A 17,645-nucleotide genomic window follows, 5' to 3' on the forward strand; every position below is an offset into this window, starting at 1 on the left:
GTGCACTGGCTCACTGCTGCCTTTCTAGGCAGCTGAACCCAGCTGTGTGGAGGACACCCTCAGGGGGCTCCATGGTGCAGTGCTGCCCAGTGTCATGGATACAGACACTAGGATGGGAAGCAGGGAACTTTGCCTATATTTATCATATTTTGGCAACTATCATCTTGTCTCAGGGCACCAGATGCAAAGGAAGCAAGACGCATTTGATCCTGGAGCCCAGGAATGGGTGTGATAAGAATTAATAGCGAAAAGTGTGAAGACCCTGGGAGAAAGAGGGGTAGAAGTGCCAAGATGAGAGAAGGGGTGGCTGATACTAGGTCAGAAACTGGGGCAGCAGAATGGGAGAAGCCAAGACACAAGGTGGTGAGGGAGACAACTGGGAGCAAAGGTACGAGTGAAATGGGACGAGGGCACTAGGGATGGGGAGGGATGCATCCTAGCTGGGGGCAGAGACTATGACCAGAGCACAGTGCCAGGAGCTAGTGGTGATGGTTGGGAATAAGGAAAAGAACACAGGAGGGACACAAAGGCAGAAGGGGGAATTTTCTCTGCACTGAAAATATTTTCAAACTATATATAGTTTAAAAAAATAAATCAGTGTCCCATGAAGTTTTCTATGTTTTGACCAGATTTTTAGATTCTACTCAGCTGAAAGGCAAGGCCTGAGCATTCAATGTCCATTGTGTGTTGCTCTTTTCCACTGCTTCAGACATAGCATGGAGGTGACACCTCTGTCTGCAGAAGAAGGTGAAGGCTCACAAAATCCTGCCCCTGACTGCCTGCCTGACACACATCTGTGCTGGAAGGAGCACCTCCTTTGCTTTGTCCTCTGTGTATTTCTCCTGGGCTGTATGAATAAGATGCCATAACAGATAACAGTCACTAATCTTTGAGATTCATGGATAGACAGTGTTCAAAATATCTGATATTAAGGTGTGTGCAAGTGCAGTTTTATTGAAGGAACAAATGCCTTCTGAAAGCAGGATAAATACTGATAAAAATCAAATAAAACAGGATGTTTAAAAGTCTGTAATAGGCAGGAGATGGAACAGTAGAAAACAGTAGAAAACTACAAACCTGTCAAGGGTTTCTTGACAGGTGCTCTTTTTAGTAATAGGAGTCCAAGCCAGATTCCCTTTCAATGCCACACATATCTATTGAAGTCCAAGCACACACTTAATTGCAGCAGGAAATTGCTGTTTTAAAAAGCACGTCTGTAACGAATAGGGGAATGCATATGGCACATATGTGCCTCGACAGTTTTGCTAAATAAACCATGAATTTTGACAAGTGTGTATCTGTAAGTTTGCCATGGAAATAGGATTGTATAACATCACAGCTGAAACAAAAGTTCAGCCTCTGAAAACTGTGGGGGCGTGCTGCTAAAATGTTTGTTCGAATGTTAGCTGACTAGTTTCATAACTCCCGTGCACGTAGTTAATGCTCTTTTAGACAATACACGGAAAGGATGGATGTCAGAGCTGCTTAATTAGAGCATTCAAATTGTTATAGCTAATAGTCAGATCTCAATTTCAGTGTTTCATAAAATGATAAAGGCTTCTTGTATTAAAAAATTTAAGAGATGAGCCTTCTCAGCTTGTTTATACAGGATTCTATAAAGCAGAGGTCTGGAAAAATATTTGGTTCTCTGTTTAATGAGGAAATTACACACTAGGGGATATTAATTTCATTCTTAGAATCTGGTTAGTTTGACAAACCAGTAAGGAATGGGATGTAAAGGCTTTTTCTTTCAGGTTGTTGATAGAGAGCCATTGCTCTGATGCCAAAAGCAGGAATTACAGTGAAGAGGAGTTGTTACTATTAGCGAACCCATGATTCAGCTCAAGAGTCTCATCCAGAACCCAGTGAATATGTTCTCACTCAGTATACCACTGGCATGTTTGGCAATGCATCAGCTGTCCCCTCAACCAATACCAAGAATTAAGTAGGTGTAAAAGCACATCTCCAAGAGGCTTCTAAAAGTGGTAGTTCTGGCACAGGTTTGATATGCTACTTCTTCATGGGGGAAACAAATTGCCATCAGCCATAAGCAAGCATGGGCATCTTTATCCAAAAGATAAGCAGCAGAGTGAGGGTTCAGAGCAGCTTTTGTTGCACTGAACACTAAAAGCCACCTGCACTGACTTTGCAAATCAGTCATTCCCGGTCAACCGATCTTGACCTGCATTCAGGGGATGAAAAACCTAAATTAACAAAACAAACTTTTCCAAATTTGACCTTAAATTAAAAATCATTGGGACCATTCTCAGTCTTCCCTGAAGATCTGTTTTGTAATCCACACAAATTGGCCCATCCCAGTTTCTGATGGTATTAGCATGACCACAGCACCTTTTCCAGGTGTGTTTGTCTGTCCCTGGCTGTAGAGGGCTTTCATACCTTGTTTAAGTTCAGCTCATGGCAAAAGCAAAGTGAGCCTTCCCCAGGGATATACACCAGGAATAACCACTCCACCATACTGCAGTTTTGCTCTGTCCCAAAAAGACTGGCTGGGGGAGGGGGAATGATCATGGGAATGTGTGCACACACACCTGTGCATGCAGGTATCTGCCTGCACACATGTGTGTGTCTATGTGCATATATGTTGGAAGACAGGCTCTTTGAGCTGCAGCCCTGGAGGAAAGCTGTTGCTGAAGGAGCCAAAGTGTCTGTTGGTCTGATTCAGTAGTCACAAAATGTCTCAGGAACTGTATAAGGCCTGCCTTACCAAGTGTTTTCAGGTTAGCAGTATTTCTCCAGGGAAAATGATCTAGCAATTGCTGTGACACCTTTAATTGTTTATAAGCAAATTGTTTATTAGGACTCTAATAATGATAGTGCTCCTTATAATAAGAAGCAAGAAATATGTAAGACACAGTCTACATCTCAATTCAGTCCCTCTAGACTGTTCCAAAATGCTGTGCTGGAATTGCTTGGTTTATAGTGAGCTGGTGACCTGATTGTGCTTTTATTTTGTGCCAGATTTTTTCTGGCATACACATATGTCACAAGTCCAGACTAACACACTACATGTGACTGAAGGCAGGCACACAAATGACCAAGATGTGTGCCAAAGCAGTTTTGCACAGAGACATAGATCACTGTGCCTTGGTGTCACAGACATATTTCCTGAAAAATCCTTTCACTAGGATTTTTCTCCTGAGAAGCTGAGGGACCTCAGAAATGAAATGTAAACAATAATTATCTGTTGCTGTGGAATGTGGCAGGTGCATCTCTGATTGGTCTCATGTGGTTGTTTTTAATTAATTGCCAATCATAGGTCCAGCTGTGTCAGGACTCTGGTCAGTCACAAGATTTTATTATCATTCCTTTCTAGCCTTCTGATGAAGTCCTTTCTTCTGTTCTTTTAGTATAGTTTTAGTATATGATTTTCTTTTAATATAATATATATCATAAGATAATAAATCAGCCTTCTGAAACATGGAGTCAAGATTCTCATCTCTTTCCTCGTCCTGGGGACCCACAAACACCACCACACCTTGGCTTTTACAGACATCACATGAAGCATCTGTTGAGCCTGATGCAGTCAGTAAACAGCTGCCAAGGATGGACATGCCATGGCAGGCTGAAGTATGGGTACCACCTTTTTGCTCTCAGCTCCCATGGATTGGTTGAAGATAAAACTAAACTATCACAAAGCTTTGACAAGCCCTTGAAGTTCATCTCTGGCTACGCTCCTTACGTTGCTATAATCTACAGCAGGGTGATGTGGTTTGCAAGATTAGGGCAGCAGAGTCACACAGCAAATACAGAGCCTCTTGGTAGGATATTTGAAATCACCAAATGGCAGAGATGCTGTTACAACAGTTTGTCTCTCCCAAAGCCGTGACACTTGATCTATCAAATCATGGAAATCACAGACGCTGCAGTTTCAGTGCACTGGGAGGATTGTATTAAACTCAGTCAGCAATTATTGGTAATATGGGATAAAAATCTTTTCTCTGAAAGTAAGCTTTAAAAGGTCATAACATAATTGCTACCACTGATGGTCTCTGCAGGGGCTGTTAGTCTGATTGCAAAGCAGCAGAGAAGAAATGCAGATGCATAAATTTGAATGCAAACCCTAAACCACTATTTCTGTCACAGTGTTATTGGCAAAATTACAGATGCAGCACACATCATCTTTCTCCCCACTTGCTAGATTTAATAAATTTACCTTTATTCTTCACCAAATTTCCTCTTTATTGTTGTTCTGTGAATGCTTATTATGAGAAAGCGCAGAAATGCCAAATGAGACAGGAAAAGTAGGAAGTGTATGAAGGAGACAGTGGGAGATTCAGACAAGTTTTCCAGGCCCTTTGTGTTGCTCACAGAAAATGTAATGCATGAGTTAAAGCTGCACTGCCAGATTAGATGTGGAGCTGGACATGGTGGCACCTTTCACTGCAATGAGATGCAGAACAGAGATATATAGAGCCTGATTTGGGTGGTGCTGGGGTTTTCACCCGGACAGGTGTCATGAGCTGCCAGCTTGCACCAGTGCTGGCAGTCTCTGGCTCCCTCACACCAAGTTCAACAGTAGAGGCACTTTTAATGCCATTTCTTCATGCCATTCCTCATCTAGGGGGCATTCCTTGCTCAGTCACAGCTTCAATTCCCTTCCCAAGGGAGACCTGAATCCCTTGCACCTCACCACTTCCCTAAGACAACTGGGAGAACAGATTTCACTTTCCTTGGCTGCTTCCAAAATCCCTCTCCCATTCCATAGCCTGCTTATGCAGAGTGGTCAGCACAGTTAATTCCAGCCCATTTTTAAGGCAGTTCAGGTAAACTTCATCAAAGTCTCCTGCAGGTGCCCTCATTTATATTTAAAAAAGTCTCAGAATAATTTAGTGCTTAGACTAGAAGCTTTGAGGCAATAATAACATGTTATTGCATGCCAGCTCCCACATGAGCATCTGTGCGTGCTCCCTGCCCGAGTATGACTCTGGCTTGAATAACTTCATTTTTGCTATATATTAAGAACCATTGTCAATTACTGCAGATCCCTCATACATAATAATTTGCAACCTAATAGCCTCTACTGCACCACTTAGTTTCTATCACTTCGAAAATAATTTCTGCTTAATTGAGTTAAGGTCAACTCTTATTGAGAGAGCTGGTGCAGTGACTAAATGCAGTTCAGCTTATTTACTCTTAACTCATATTTTAACATTTCTGAGTGTTAATATACAAGAAGCAGATTTTTTTCATACAGGAAACAAACAATTAGGAACATCCTGAGCAGTTCAGCTGCTTATCTCCTGTATGTTCAGATGTGATGCTACACCTCTGAGTATGCCCGGTCCCACTGAAACATAAATGGTCTCCTCTTCCTGGCAAATTGACTTCTTACTGTAAAATCATCAGTAAGTTACTTCTAATAGTGGATTTACAAATTTCTCGTGTGCTTCTTGAATGGCTCTAATTTGTTTAATAAAAGGACAAATTTTGGTTAATCAAAAGCTTCTCAGTGGATCCTGAATTAATAGAGTAGACTGAAAGGTAAAATTAATTAGAATTTTTCTCCAGCTAAAAGAGTAAAATAATCTCTTGCTCATACACATTTGGTATAGAGGCTACCAGGAGCACCTCAGGCCTTTATTTTCTGAAAAGCTAATAATATCAAACTTAATGAAACATAGTAAGTCATGAATACCAGGGCTTTTGTAGAGCTGTCTGTGCTATTAAAGTGATTTTAAACAATAAAAGTTTGCAGCCTTAGAGCTACGCCTCCTTCTCTGTTTCATTTTATTCCTAAACACCATAGCAACCTACCTGACCAAGGAAAGGATGTCAGGTCCTGTTTCTACCATCTTGTCACTGCACCCTGCCTGCCTCAACAAACTCAAAAGCAGTCTCTTCTTCTTTAAAAACAAAATACTTTTGCATGAAGTTGGAGTAGGCATCAGCACACTAACTGTGATAGCAGACCCCAAATGCCACAAGTTCTGAGTAACCTCATTCCTGCAGCTTCCAAACCAGGCTCGATATCTCTGCGGCACAAGCTGGGCTTGCAGCAAAATGCAGCCTCTCAAACAAAACCCCAGCTGGTTAATGGAACCATCAATGCTCTGCGGAAAGATGAGACAATTCCTGTATTGACCCAAACCCAAAGCACTCCTCAATCTAAGGTGACCTTCAGCTTCAGATGAGCAGGAGATGCAGAGCAGTATACTGCACATCAAAACGCTAAATGCTCCTTGCGGCCTCTCTGCCTTCTTCCCTCCAGTCCCAGGCACAGCTGAGCCAAAATGTCTCTCTTTGCTCCAAGAGCTGCTGCCTGAGCCCCAGCCACCCCTTCTGCCAGCACAGAAACAGCCCCACAGCCCTTGGGTAGGCACAGACTCTCTCACCACATGCCCCCCTCTCTCCCACCTTCTTTCCTGAACTCCTGTTGCCCATCAGCCATGACTGGGCACCTGACCCCAAACTCAAGGGCCTTACACAATTGCACAAGAAACTGCTTCAAACTAGCTGTGCAACAGCTAATTACTGCTGATAGGTGAGGGACTGTTACTGGAGGGGTTTAGGAATGCACATTCTACCTCCTCAAATACCATGGTACTCATCCTGCAGCTGTGATCACAAGTCTGTCATACTTGTGACAGAATATTGCAAGGTGAAGCTCTTTTTGGCTTTAGGCATTTTATAGCATCTGCCCCAAAGTGAGAGAGAAAATGGCTGAATAAGCTCCAGAAATTCCTATTACCAAAAGCAAGTCTGCACAGCATTTAAAATACAGCTGGGGTCACTACAGTTCTGAGGTGTTGCATCAAGTGGAGTTGCTGGTTTTTTTCTCCTTCAGATTAATTTATCATATTATAAGCTATTGGGCTACCTGCCTCAATTCTGGAGGAAGTCATAGCCAGACCCAAACCTCTGATCAGAGCCTGAAAGTTTATGTGGAATTTAATAGGAATTGAAGGTACTTCAATTAGCACTTCTTAGGGCTTGGCCTGGACACAACATATTCTTCCCCTCCAATGTAAAATGCTAAAACTGAAAGTTACCTGTTTTAGAGATCTGTGCAGACCTACTGTGTTTTACTGTGTTTACCTGATACTGCTATCTATGTGTCTACCTGCCATTCCTAACAGCTTGTGAAGATGCTGGCCAATTTCAAGGTTATTTGACAGAGTAGCAGGAGAATCAAGGGAGTTTAGTTTGAACATGATTAATGGAAAGAGGAAGTGAGGTAGAGAAACGACAGCCACCCATGCTGAACTAGTGTATGCAAGGTGGCTCAACCTCAAGACATAAATCTCCAGGGAATCAAAGCATAAGACTGGTTGCGCTGCTCACTGAACTGCTTCTCCACCACCCTGAAATCCATCAAAAAACATCTGCTGGAAGCTTTCACTGCAAGTGGAGCAAGATTCTCAGTGAATCAAAGGCTTCACAGACAGCTAACAAATCATACACCTCCTAATGTGAAGGTCAGGCAGCTGCTGTGTTTCTATTCACATATTAAATTAATAATACTTATCCTAGAACTGACAGAACAAGCCATGTCACTGCCAAAGTTCATCCTACCTAACAGTGACCTCAGTAAGGATGAGACTGATTAGTATAAAAATACTTATCTCCAGCTTAAAAAAAAAACCTAAACTAAATGAAGTGGAAGATAAAAGTCACTTCAGCATCTTAATATGCATTATCCTGAAAGTTGTAGGCATATAAATGTTGGTAAGAAAAGCTATAGAAAGAGTTTCCAAAGTTTACTGAATCCCCTACACCTTCACTCCCCGTGCTTGTTTCACAAAGTGGAGCTGAACTCAGGTAGGGGATCTACATGACTGCAAGAGAAAATTATATTTGTACAATGGTTTATTATGTACTTCATTAGGGCCAACTATTTTCAACCATTAGTAGCCATCTAAATGGACACTGAATGTTGTGTTATGGAGGGAGGGTGGAAGCCACATGTAGAAGTATAAATGTGTAGTGGTTTGACTGGAAGTAGGTTTTCTGGGATATGCTGTGGTCACCAATAGGTGTTCAGATTTTAATATTGGCACCTGGTGTGGCCACTGGGGACAATGGATACGCCTCTGAGAACACAGGGGTTAAAAGCAGAGCACTCCCAGGGGAAGCTCTCTTGGGTTCTGGCAGGGAAAGAGTTCAGATCTCTCCCCCATCCAGCTGCTGCTGCTGGGCAGGGCAGGGGCAGCCATGCGGCCGGGTGAGGTAGGCCGGGCCTTGGACAGAGATGGGAGGTGAAGAGGCCCCGGCATGGAAGGGTGGGAGAAGCACCAGGAGGTCTCGAGCAGCCCCCCCAGGAGAGAGAGAGAGCACAGCCTGTGCCTGGGACTGCTGCCTTGGAACTCGATAACATGAGCCGGCAGCACAGCCAGGAAGGAGAAGAAGGGGAGGGTGCAGCGAGAAGGTGTCCGGCCGCTTGTGGGAGCTTTTAACCCTTCTTTGGTCAATGAAAACTTTGCAGAACATTAACCTTTCCTAGAAGAGAGATAGAGATGAAATGGAAGAAGGAAATGTGCAAGTGTGAAGGTCTGGGCAAGTGAAAGATGCAGAAGAGTAGAGAAGAATCTTAGGTGGGAAGAGATGGTGGAGTGGTTTTAGCTGGACTCTTCCTGTTATAGGCATGGACAGAACCACGTTCCTTGAGACACAGAGACTGCATCCAGGGGGAGGCAATGGCTCAGAGCCAAGAGGGTTCAGTGTTGAGACCCCTCGGCCCCAGGGGGTGAAATTTGGGGGGCACAGGTGTCCCAAAGGTGAGACTGTGCTCTTTTTGGAACGGGACAAAGCATCCTTAAAAGAACAACCCTAGAAGCAGCTCTGGTCCATGTGCAGTGGTGAGAGCACTGGGCATGGAAGGAAGAGGTCACGATGGCAAATGTTCTCTGGGCGGTGCCACGAGTGACACGGAAACACACGAGGTTTCAACGATGTTTCCAGGGGAAGCCCATGGCACAAGAAGGACTCCTCTCCTCTTGATGAACTGAGAATTGATTATCTAAAGGGTGGTAATGGACTGACAGTTGAAATTTGGGGGATGGATGTATTGGAATTTGGTGGGGGGAGGAGGAAATGTTTTTGGAAAGTTTTCATTTTCCCTGTGTGTTTCTTGTTACTTAGAGTTGTAGTTTAGTTAATAAAGTTTTCTTTTCTTTATTTCTAAGTGGGGGGCCTGCTTTGCTTATTCCTGGTCACATCTCATAGCAGAAACCAGGGAGAATGTTCTTTCATGGGGGCACTGGCATTGCACCAATGTAAAACTGTGACAAAATGATACTTCAAGATTTATTTTAGCTGAGACTAAACTGAAAACAATAATAAAGAGACAATATTATGATAAGAAATGGACACTGTTCGCTGTCCTAAAGATTCATATCCACACTCCCCTAATTTGTTGTCTTCCTTTATATGGTGCCCTTTACAGGTTTTATTTTGGTCTCTCTAACAGCAGGAGAAGTGTAATTATTCTTGCTGGAAGCTGATGTGGTTTGTGCTATCTCATTCCTTTTCCCATTGATTCTTAGCATAAATGAAAGAATACACTGTAAGGCAGCATTTTTTTTTCTCAAAAATGCAGCTTTTTCTTTGTGTGCACCAGCAAAGCACTAAACTCAGACTAGGGGGATGGGATGGCAGCAACCATGGCAGCTCTCACCTGTGCCCATGGGAAAGCTTAAGCCCTGGCACCAGTGGGAGTGTGAGATAGCTCCCAAGCCTCCTGCTCCCACAAAACCTTGGCAGAGGGGCTGATTAATGGGGTCATTTATCCCAGATCTAAGTTGGCATACATTCTCATGCCTGTGTATATATATATAATAGATAATAGATTTTATATATCTATATCTATATATATATCTGTCCTGCAGTACTGTGTGATAGGAAAGGAAGTTGTGACCAGTGCCTTTGCAATGTCTGGGCTACCTGCTCATAATGAGCCCCTAAGAATATGCTGGTATAGTTTACAGCTCTTTACTTACTCCTGAGGGACAAAGATACACTCCACATTCCCCAAACCAGGAAAGAATAGGATGCCTTTCAAACAAAGAGACAGGGGCACACGTCCAAGTGCATCTGCCAAAACTGAGTACATGATCTTGGCTCAGAGGAATAACTTGGATGAGAAAATAGGATTTAATTCTCCCCATTCCCTTGAAAGAAAGAAACAGAAACATTGTGGTGCAGTTAACACAGCCATGGCTGAAAGACCAAGACTGTGGCCAATTGTACAGCAGCACAGCAGCCAACACACAGCCTTCCAAAAGAAGTCCTTCCCCCTCCCAGACCCCCCTCCTTCCCAAACCCAGAACTTCCTCCCCATTAAATCCTTTTTAATCTACAAAGATCAAGGGATCAAGGAGCAGGTGGACCCAACACAGCTTTGTACTGTACCCTAGCTCCCATTAGGAATGAGGGAAGCCTGGTCAGGCAGATGAGAATTGGAGGTCTGTAAGTGTTGTGTGATTCAGGTTTTCACCTGACAGCTTTTGTATCAGAAAAACATCCTTTCCAATTAAAAAATATGATTGTTTATATGTCCATATTACTGATTGTGAAGGATATATGAATATCTTTGTACATTGTTAAGTAGTTCTAAAGATTGTGCTGAAGTCTGGTGTGTGTATGATGATCAAAAGAGAAACCCTCAATTAGTACTGAAATTCAGCCAGGATTGTTCATCTTATCAAAGATTAAAACCAAAGAAAATTTTGGCATTGTCACTATGCTAGCCTAAAATCCTGTCAACATATATTTTTCTATGCCAATCTTTCTCTCACCTCTCCAAACCCATCCTCTTTGCTGCAGTTTTGGCAGCTGCATATCCAGGTGTTCAACAGCAAAAGACACAGTATCTAGGTAGAAACAAATACTCTCTTGCCCTCTTATTCTGGGCAGGATTTTTAAGCTTTTAAGAGAAGAAAGAAGCAGACTCTCCTTCTGCCATTAAAAAAATTACATGCATTACCATATCAGCTAGTCTGGAGCTGTCTTCTCTTTCAGAAATTTACCCAGGTCGAATTTTTCCTTCTTTCAATTGCTCCCAAAAACTTCATAGCCCCCTGTGACACCGCACATGCACAAGGGGTGCCCACCCTGTAGCTGTCCTCTGCCCAGGTCACCCTCTGAGGGGCTGGAGGGCAGCTGCTGCAGGCACCTCCGCCATGCTGAGGGACACACGGACCTCAGTCTGTCCCCAGGTGATGCAGCAGCAGCTCTCAGCACCGTGGATCAACCCTCTGCCAGCACGGAAGGCGGCTGCCAAATTAAGTGTTGTTACTCACGGGCAAAACTGCTCCTCTTCCACTCCATCCATGACTTCGCTGATGTCCCAGGGAATGCAAAGGGTTTGCTCTTTCCCACTGCCAAAATCCCTGTCCATGATGAAGGCAGGAATCTGTCACCGACCCTGCCCTTGGCGGGAGCAGGGAGCGCATGGAGCCGCCCTGCACCTGCTGCCCCTCAGCTGGAAAAGGCTGGTGCAAGCTGGGCTTACTCTGTCAGAGCAACTCGGGGGAAGGAAAATCACACAGATGAGAGAAGGGGGGAGAGTGGTGGTGAGTGCATGGAGCCCAATCACTTTACATCATTTTGCAAGTTGGAAACAAGATACAGCTAAGAGGTCATGTGCCCTGAGTGATTTACAAACACAATGTCTGCACGAGAAGCCGCATGAGGTTTTCTTTTCAACAGAAGCAGTGGCTTTTATTGGTAATTTGTCCAACATCCAGGCTTAGAGATTGCCCATCACATATAAGGGAAAGTGTTAAAGCACTTAAAAATATATTAAATCACTGTTGAAACCCACACAGTTGGGGGATGGTGCTTCCTCCAACCAGTTAGCAGAAGTGTAGGATTTAGCACTTTCAGTAACAGACTGAAAGCCTCTCCAAGGCAGCAAGCAGAGCCTTGGATCCTAGCACTCATATTCGATAAGGAAAAATAGCCTCTTTTTCTGAGCCAGCCCAATTTACTACAGGGATAAGGAAGATGACACTGTGAACATGGCTCTCTGTGTATCCACATTCCCCTTTCAAGTGAAAAATGAGGAGCACAGCAGCAGTCCTCCACTCAGTGTTGAATCAAGCCAGGATGCTGGCAGGAGAGTCTTACACAACACAGTGAACAAAGCACATCCCTTTCCTCTTGTACCTTTGTCTGGATGGGGATAACCATATAATGCTTGTAAAAACCAGAAGAGGGTCTTCCCTTACAGCAGAACATTGTGAACTCACATTTCAAGTGCTTAAAGTCCACCTAAAAGCAACTTAAAATGCAATATGATCAGAGAGGAAGTGAAAGCTATCGGGTACTTAGCCAGCAAGAAAAGGAAAGAAAGAAAGATCCCGAGCACAGGGCAGCAGGCTGAATATCTCTGGAAGTCTTACCTCCAATTATGGAATACAGAGGATGATTTAAAGGGATATTGTAAATTCAAATTCAGTGTTTTAAATAATTTATAGTTAGAACTTCAGTCCCTTGAACAGTCTATCCCTACACTGGTTTAGCTTCTCTCATCTGCCTAATATGTTTCACACCTCTCTTCTAAGCACAAACTGAATTTAAAGAGGCTAGAGATTTTCTTTGAGAAAACAAGCTCAAATTTGGTAAAAAATGAAGGAAACCTTTGGCACAAAAAAAGGACTTTTTGTCAGAGGAAGGTCTTTTAAAAATCTGCAGTGGCCTCAGTATCTCCTGGGGCTGAATATCACTCCATGGCTCTTAGCTGTGCTCTGCTCCTAATGGGGAAAAATGTGCAGAATCCTTTCACACCAGCCACATCATGCAGGCAAAAAAAAAAAGCTAGACAAATCCTTGATGCTGCAATAAGATCTTGTGCTTGGGCCACCACAAGTAATTCAGGTGCACTGTGCTTAATGAGGGAGGGTTACATTGCACACTCGATAGAAAACACAGAGTGAGGGGGACAGTGTGGAAGGGAGGGAGGCAGAGATCCCAGAAGAGGAAGATCATCCACCTCTTGGCCACAGCCTTGGGAGAACCAAGGTCTGAGAAAGGGGGTTAAACTGTGCCCTGCTTGCTGCTTCTACAAGGCACATGATCTTTCACATCTATTGTAAGCAAGCTGAGTTGGGAATCACTGTTGGCCTTCTCAGGGTAAACCAGCTCGCTGAGTCTTCACACAATCTTCTTCTCACAGCCTTCACAAGTAGATACTCAGAAGCAAGAGCTTCCCACTGCACTCAAACTCTGGCAGAAATGATGGTGCTAGTCCAGCTGGGCATTGCCCACTTCTGCCTCTCCACCTCCTCCTGACTGTCTCTTGGTGTATATAAAAACTGCAAGCCTGGAAATAGAACTCTCTATTTTAGTTTCACCACCATTTGGTACTGTGAATCTATGACACGCAGCCAAGGCTCCTAGGTAAAACCACAGTGCAAACAGCATTTTAGTGCAAACAGCATTTAGAAGGATGAAAAGAGTTTGGACTGGGATACTGCTGCCCTGCACCAGAGGTGTTGCAGAGGCTCAGGGAGGAAGGGAGTGCTGTATGACACAGCAGGTGTCTTGGAAGTAGTTCTTATTCTGAACCACAAAAAATAGGTATGAATTAATGATATAGTTACTTATTCCCTCTGTCTAGGCCTCCTTTCCTAAGTTACCTTAGGGAGGTGCCTAAGGTATTTCTGACAATACAGATTTCAGACAGCACTGTTTTAATCTGACAGCATTTCTATTTCCCTCTTTAGCTGGACTGTGCTTGGTGTTCTCTCTTCCTACCACATCTAAAATAAGGACACTGCAGCCATTTTGACAATCCTCATATTGAAATTCCAAATGGCTGTGAGTGCAATGCAGGAAACACTTTAAGGGACTGTGGCTCTTCAATTATTTACAACAATATTATACATCCAGTTTTGTCTTAACATAAATAGCATCAAATGGGAGCAGAAAGAGAATAAAACATTTGAGCCTATTTTTGAGACACCTAACATGCCACGGAGCTCCACACCCACCCTCTGAGATCTGTTTGCTCCACTCCCTGCTGCAGCAGAGGGTGCATTGGTAATCCTGCCAGGGAAGAGAGAAAACCTTGCCTGGAGCAGACAGTACAGTCTGCAAGGTACTTTGCAATTATTACTGAAAATATCCAACTCTTCTGTTTCTCTTAATGATGGCTCTAGAAGCATTTTACTTCATGTTTAATTTTAGTTTGAAAATCCTGGCGTGGCTGGCACCGATGCAAATGACTTGTGCCCCCCCAGAGCACAGATCAATGTGTAGGTGATCAGTGGGAGACCAGATGGCTTCTCTGAGCCCTGAGTGTGCAGGACCCCCACTCCCAGTTAAGATACTCTACCAGACTTGTTACTGCTGCTTCGTTTTTCATGTATCCAAATCAGCAGTCAGTGGAGATTTAGGAGCACTTCATCACATAAAATTCTCACTGCAGGAGTATTTGGAGTCTTTACCAGATGACTGGTGAATCTCAGGATCAAGACAATACATCTGCTCTTGCCTGCATGTATTACAAAGTTAGGAAATGCAAGACACTCCTCTCTCCCTGAGAATTGCTAGGACAGTCACCACTCACTCCCAGGGCCTCTGTGGCTTTAAGCAACCCCCTGCAGATAAGACTGCAGCAGTAGGGGAGAAAATACCACAATGGTTTCTCTCCTTTGAAACCCATTTTCTAAATGTAAATATCAGCCCAGAAGTATTATGATGCCTGTATTCCAGAAAGCCAGTTTGCACTGGCCACTGACATTTAGAGGAAATACCTCTCCTGTACAGCCCCCCTTCTGGGATGCTTTGGCCCACTTCAGGCACAGCTGCAGTCCCCCACTAACTCCACATCAGAGCTGGCTGTTCCCCTCACTATCACTGCCCAGAAAAGCAAGTGATCTCTTTCAGACTGTTTAAGAGAAAATATTCAGAAGGGAAAGGAAGAAAATTGACCTTATTTTGCCTTAGACGTGAGAAAATATCCCCTTGCTTAGGTATATGACTGTGTTGGAGTAATTTTCATAACTTGCTCATAATAATTAAGGAAAGTTAAACACAGCTCAGGGAGATGCCTTCATATCCTTAATTTGACTTCCAACAGCAATTCCATGGAAACATATGGAACTGCTCATATAAACAGAGTTACAGGATGTGCAAGCTTTCATGGCAATGGCTTGCTCTACATCCCATGACTTTTACAGACCTGAATCTTTGCTGATCAGTGCTCTTTCTTTGGAAATCTCTTCTGCAAGCAGGAGCCTGGTGTACAGTGCAGTCTCACAGGCAGGCTCTGTGAGTTAATGAGTCCCATTCTGCACAGCCACTCACCAGACATTTTCTACACAACCTCATTATCTCAAACTCAGTTGATAGTTAAAAAAAGAAAGAATGGTTAAACAAAGGAAGGAAAAGGGAAAAGACAAACAGGCCAGCTTAGCTGTTGAAAAGCCTTTGCAAAAATACATTCAATAATAATTCAAATCAATTTTTTCTTCTCCCTTTTAAAAAGAAAAACACCCAATCCAAAAGTATTTTAAATAGCTTCACCAGCCCTGAGCATTCCCTAATACCTTCTCCCCTTCCTAGAACCTGGGAAAATAAAGTGCCCTAGAGAATACCTAATAGCAGAGTCTGTTGCTCAACCACACTCCTACCAGAGAGCATCTCTGATTGCAAACCCAGTCCAGGTAGGAGAATTACTGAGGAAAATTATATTCTCATCCTTCATGTAGCCCAGTCCTACTTTCTTAAACCCCATCAGGGAGCTGATAGTGTTTAGCACTGCTTGGAGCTGCCTGGCATGGGCTCTGCCATACATGGAGGAAACTACTGGCAGCTTCTCACCAAAGCCACTCCTGTAGCCTCCCTGTTATTTTTTGGGAAGTAAATAAGTTTGAAAATTAAAAAGGAAAAAAAATTGTTGCGTATCAGGTATATCAGGATTACGTGGTTAATTTTCACTGTGTGAAAAGGTTGATCAAAAACAAGGGAGTTTTTTCTTTTGAAACCTTATCTCTCCTCGCAGATAAAGGAGAAAAGGAAATCTCTTTATAATTAGTCAAATTGGTTTTGCGCTTTTCCTTTCTAGAACATATATCAAATGAGGAATATTTCTAAAGAAATTACCATCATCTACTGCAAGGCTTTTTGGAGGCTGTTCAGTATCTAGAAGGTCACAGCAAATTTAGTGATATTTTCATTCACAGGTAGCCTTCAAAAATACATTTAATTGACATTAGGAACTTTAAGAACTTGTATTGTGTCTGACTTTTTGAGGAAGACAAGACACAATAACTTTTTTGTTCTCATTGCATTAAATTGAAAAGTATTTTGGAGATGGCACATACATCAGTCTCTGGTGTTCATTCAGGCACCACAAAGGTGCAACCCATAATTTGGAAGATTAATGCAGGCCCTGCCAGGGGATGAAAGTGCCTGGGTGCTGTGTCTGCAGGGATTCTTGGACACAGAGTGCCTCCTGAAGGCACTGAGAGTCACCTTTAGATGGGGACCCTACTGACTATGGGCAAGTGTTTTAAACAGAAAGCGTCACCAGTTCAATAGCAAATAATAATGTTGATTCAGAGAACTCCCTTGGAGCTTCTACAGCTTTTCAGTTCCAACCATTTTAACCCAGTTGGTGTCAGAGAGCAGAAAATTGGTCACTGCTTACTTAATTTTCTTTTTTTAGAGTTTGAAGCACAATTTTGAAGCTGGAATTGAGACTGCCCTATGCTGGGCACTATACAACAGTAAGAGTTAGTCAATAACCACAAAAGACTGCAATATAGATAGATGGGAGGTGGAAACAGAAATAAGACTGAAAGAGACCCAAATTGCCTGAAGCCACACAACAGCAAAGAGCAAGTCAATATCCTATAGACAGAATTGGATTTTACCTTCTAATCAGAAACATACCTCAATTTTTTATCATTTATAGCATTTTACTTCCAACATCAAACGATAGCTGCATAAAAGCAAAGCAGTTCTCTGACTTGAAACACTTTCTGGGTTCCTCATTATCTCTGGTAAAAGAAACCTAATAGAGAAAGGCCAGGAATAAAGGAGTAAATCATTGGTATTGTTGCTTTTATTATTATCATAGCTGCCTTTGAGCTTCCCACAAATTTTACATACAGCTGAAGTGAAGCTGAGCTTTTATTTCTTTCATTGATCTATATGGGCAAAATTATATCAAGTCTCATTACTGCTTTTTAATCCTTCCCCTATTTTGAGTCTTGTTAGCTGGGGAGGAAAAAAGAGAAAATGCAGCTGACTTTTATCACTAAAACTCAACAACTGTGAATAAAAGAACAGCACATCAGACACAGCTGGTCTGTGTGCCATGCAAACTCAGCCTCGGTGCTGCCAGCATGTGTGTGGTGTCACACCAAAGCTGACAATGAGATGGTGGCCTGTGGACATTGGCAGCTCTGGGGACAGCCAGCACCCTCCTGTACTTCTGGGCCACTCTGGCTCTCCCGAGTCCTGTGTGGGCTGTCTCTCACAGCTTCCAGGCTGGGGGCAAGAGCAGCACCAAAATGTTGCTTTGCCCTTCCTTTTGAAGCAGATTTATCCTCCACGTGGTCACTGTCTGTACCCATAGTGTGGCTGTGCTGGAGGAGAGGAGGATCTGTTCAGAGAAAACCCATCTTTTTTCAAGACCAAAAGAGAGAAAAAACACACAGACACTGTGCTGTGAC

The 17,645-nt window shown here is 43.2% G+C and overlaps 1 protein-coding gene across 2 annotated transcripts in view; it reads right to left on the reverse strand.

Annotated features, from left to right (window-relative positions):
• The window catches only part of FRMPD4 (FERM and PDZ domain containing 4), a 395,580-nt gene extending 384,275 nt beyond the window's left edge, over nt 1-11,305 (reverse strand). For both annotated transcript variants that reach the window (XM_071430537.1, XM_071430540.1), the window contains exon 1: nt 11,259-11,305. In XM_071430537.1, the coding sequence (XP_071286638.1) occupies nt 11,259-11,290 (32 nt within the window). In that variant the 5' untranslated portion in view covers nt 11,291-11,305. The remainder of the gene's footprint in view (nt 1-11,258) is intronic.
• Between the last annotated feature and the right edge of the window lie 6,340 nt (nt 11,306-17,645).

Source organism: Agelaius tricolor, unplaced genomic scaffold (assembly GCF_023055355.1).
Source record: "Agelaius tricolor isolate 1412-34295 unplaced genomic scaffold, bAgeTri1.0.p SCAF_7, whole genome shotgun sequence".
NCBI lineage: Eukaryota > Metazoa > Chordata > Aves > Passeriformes > Icteridae > Agelaius > Agelaius tricolor.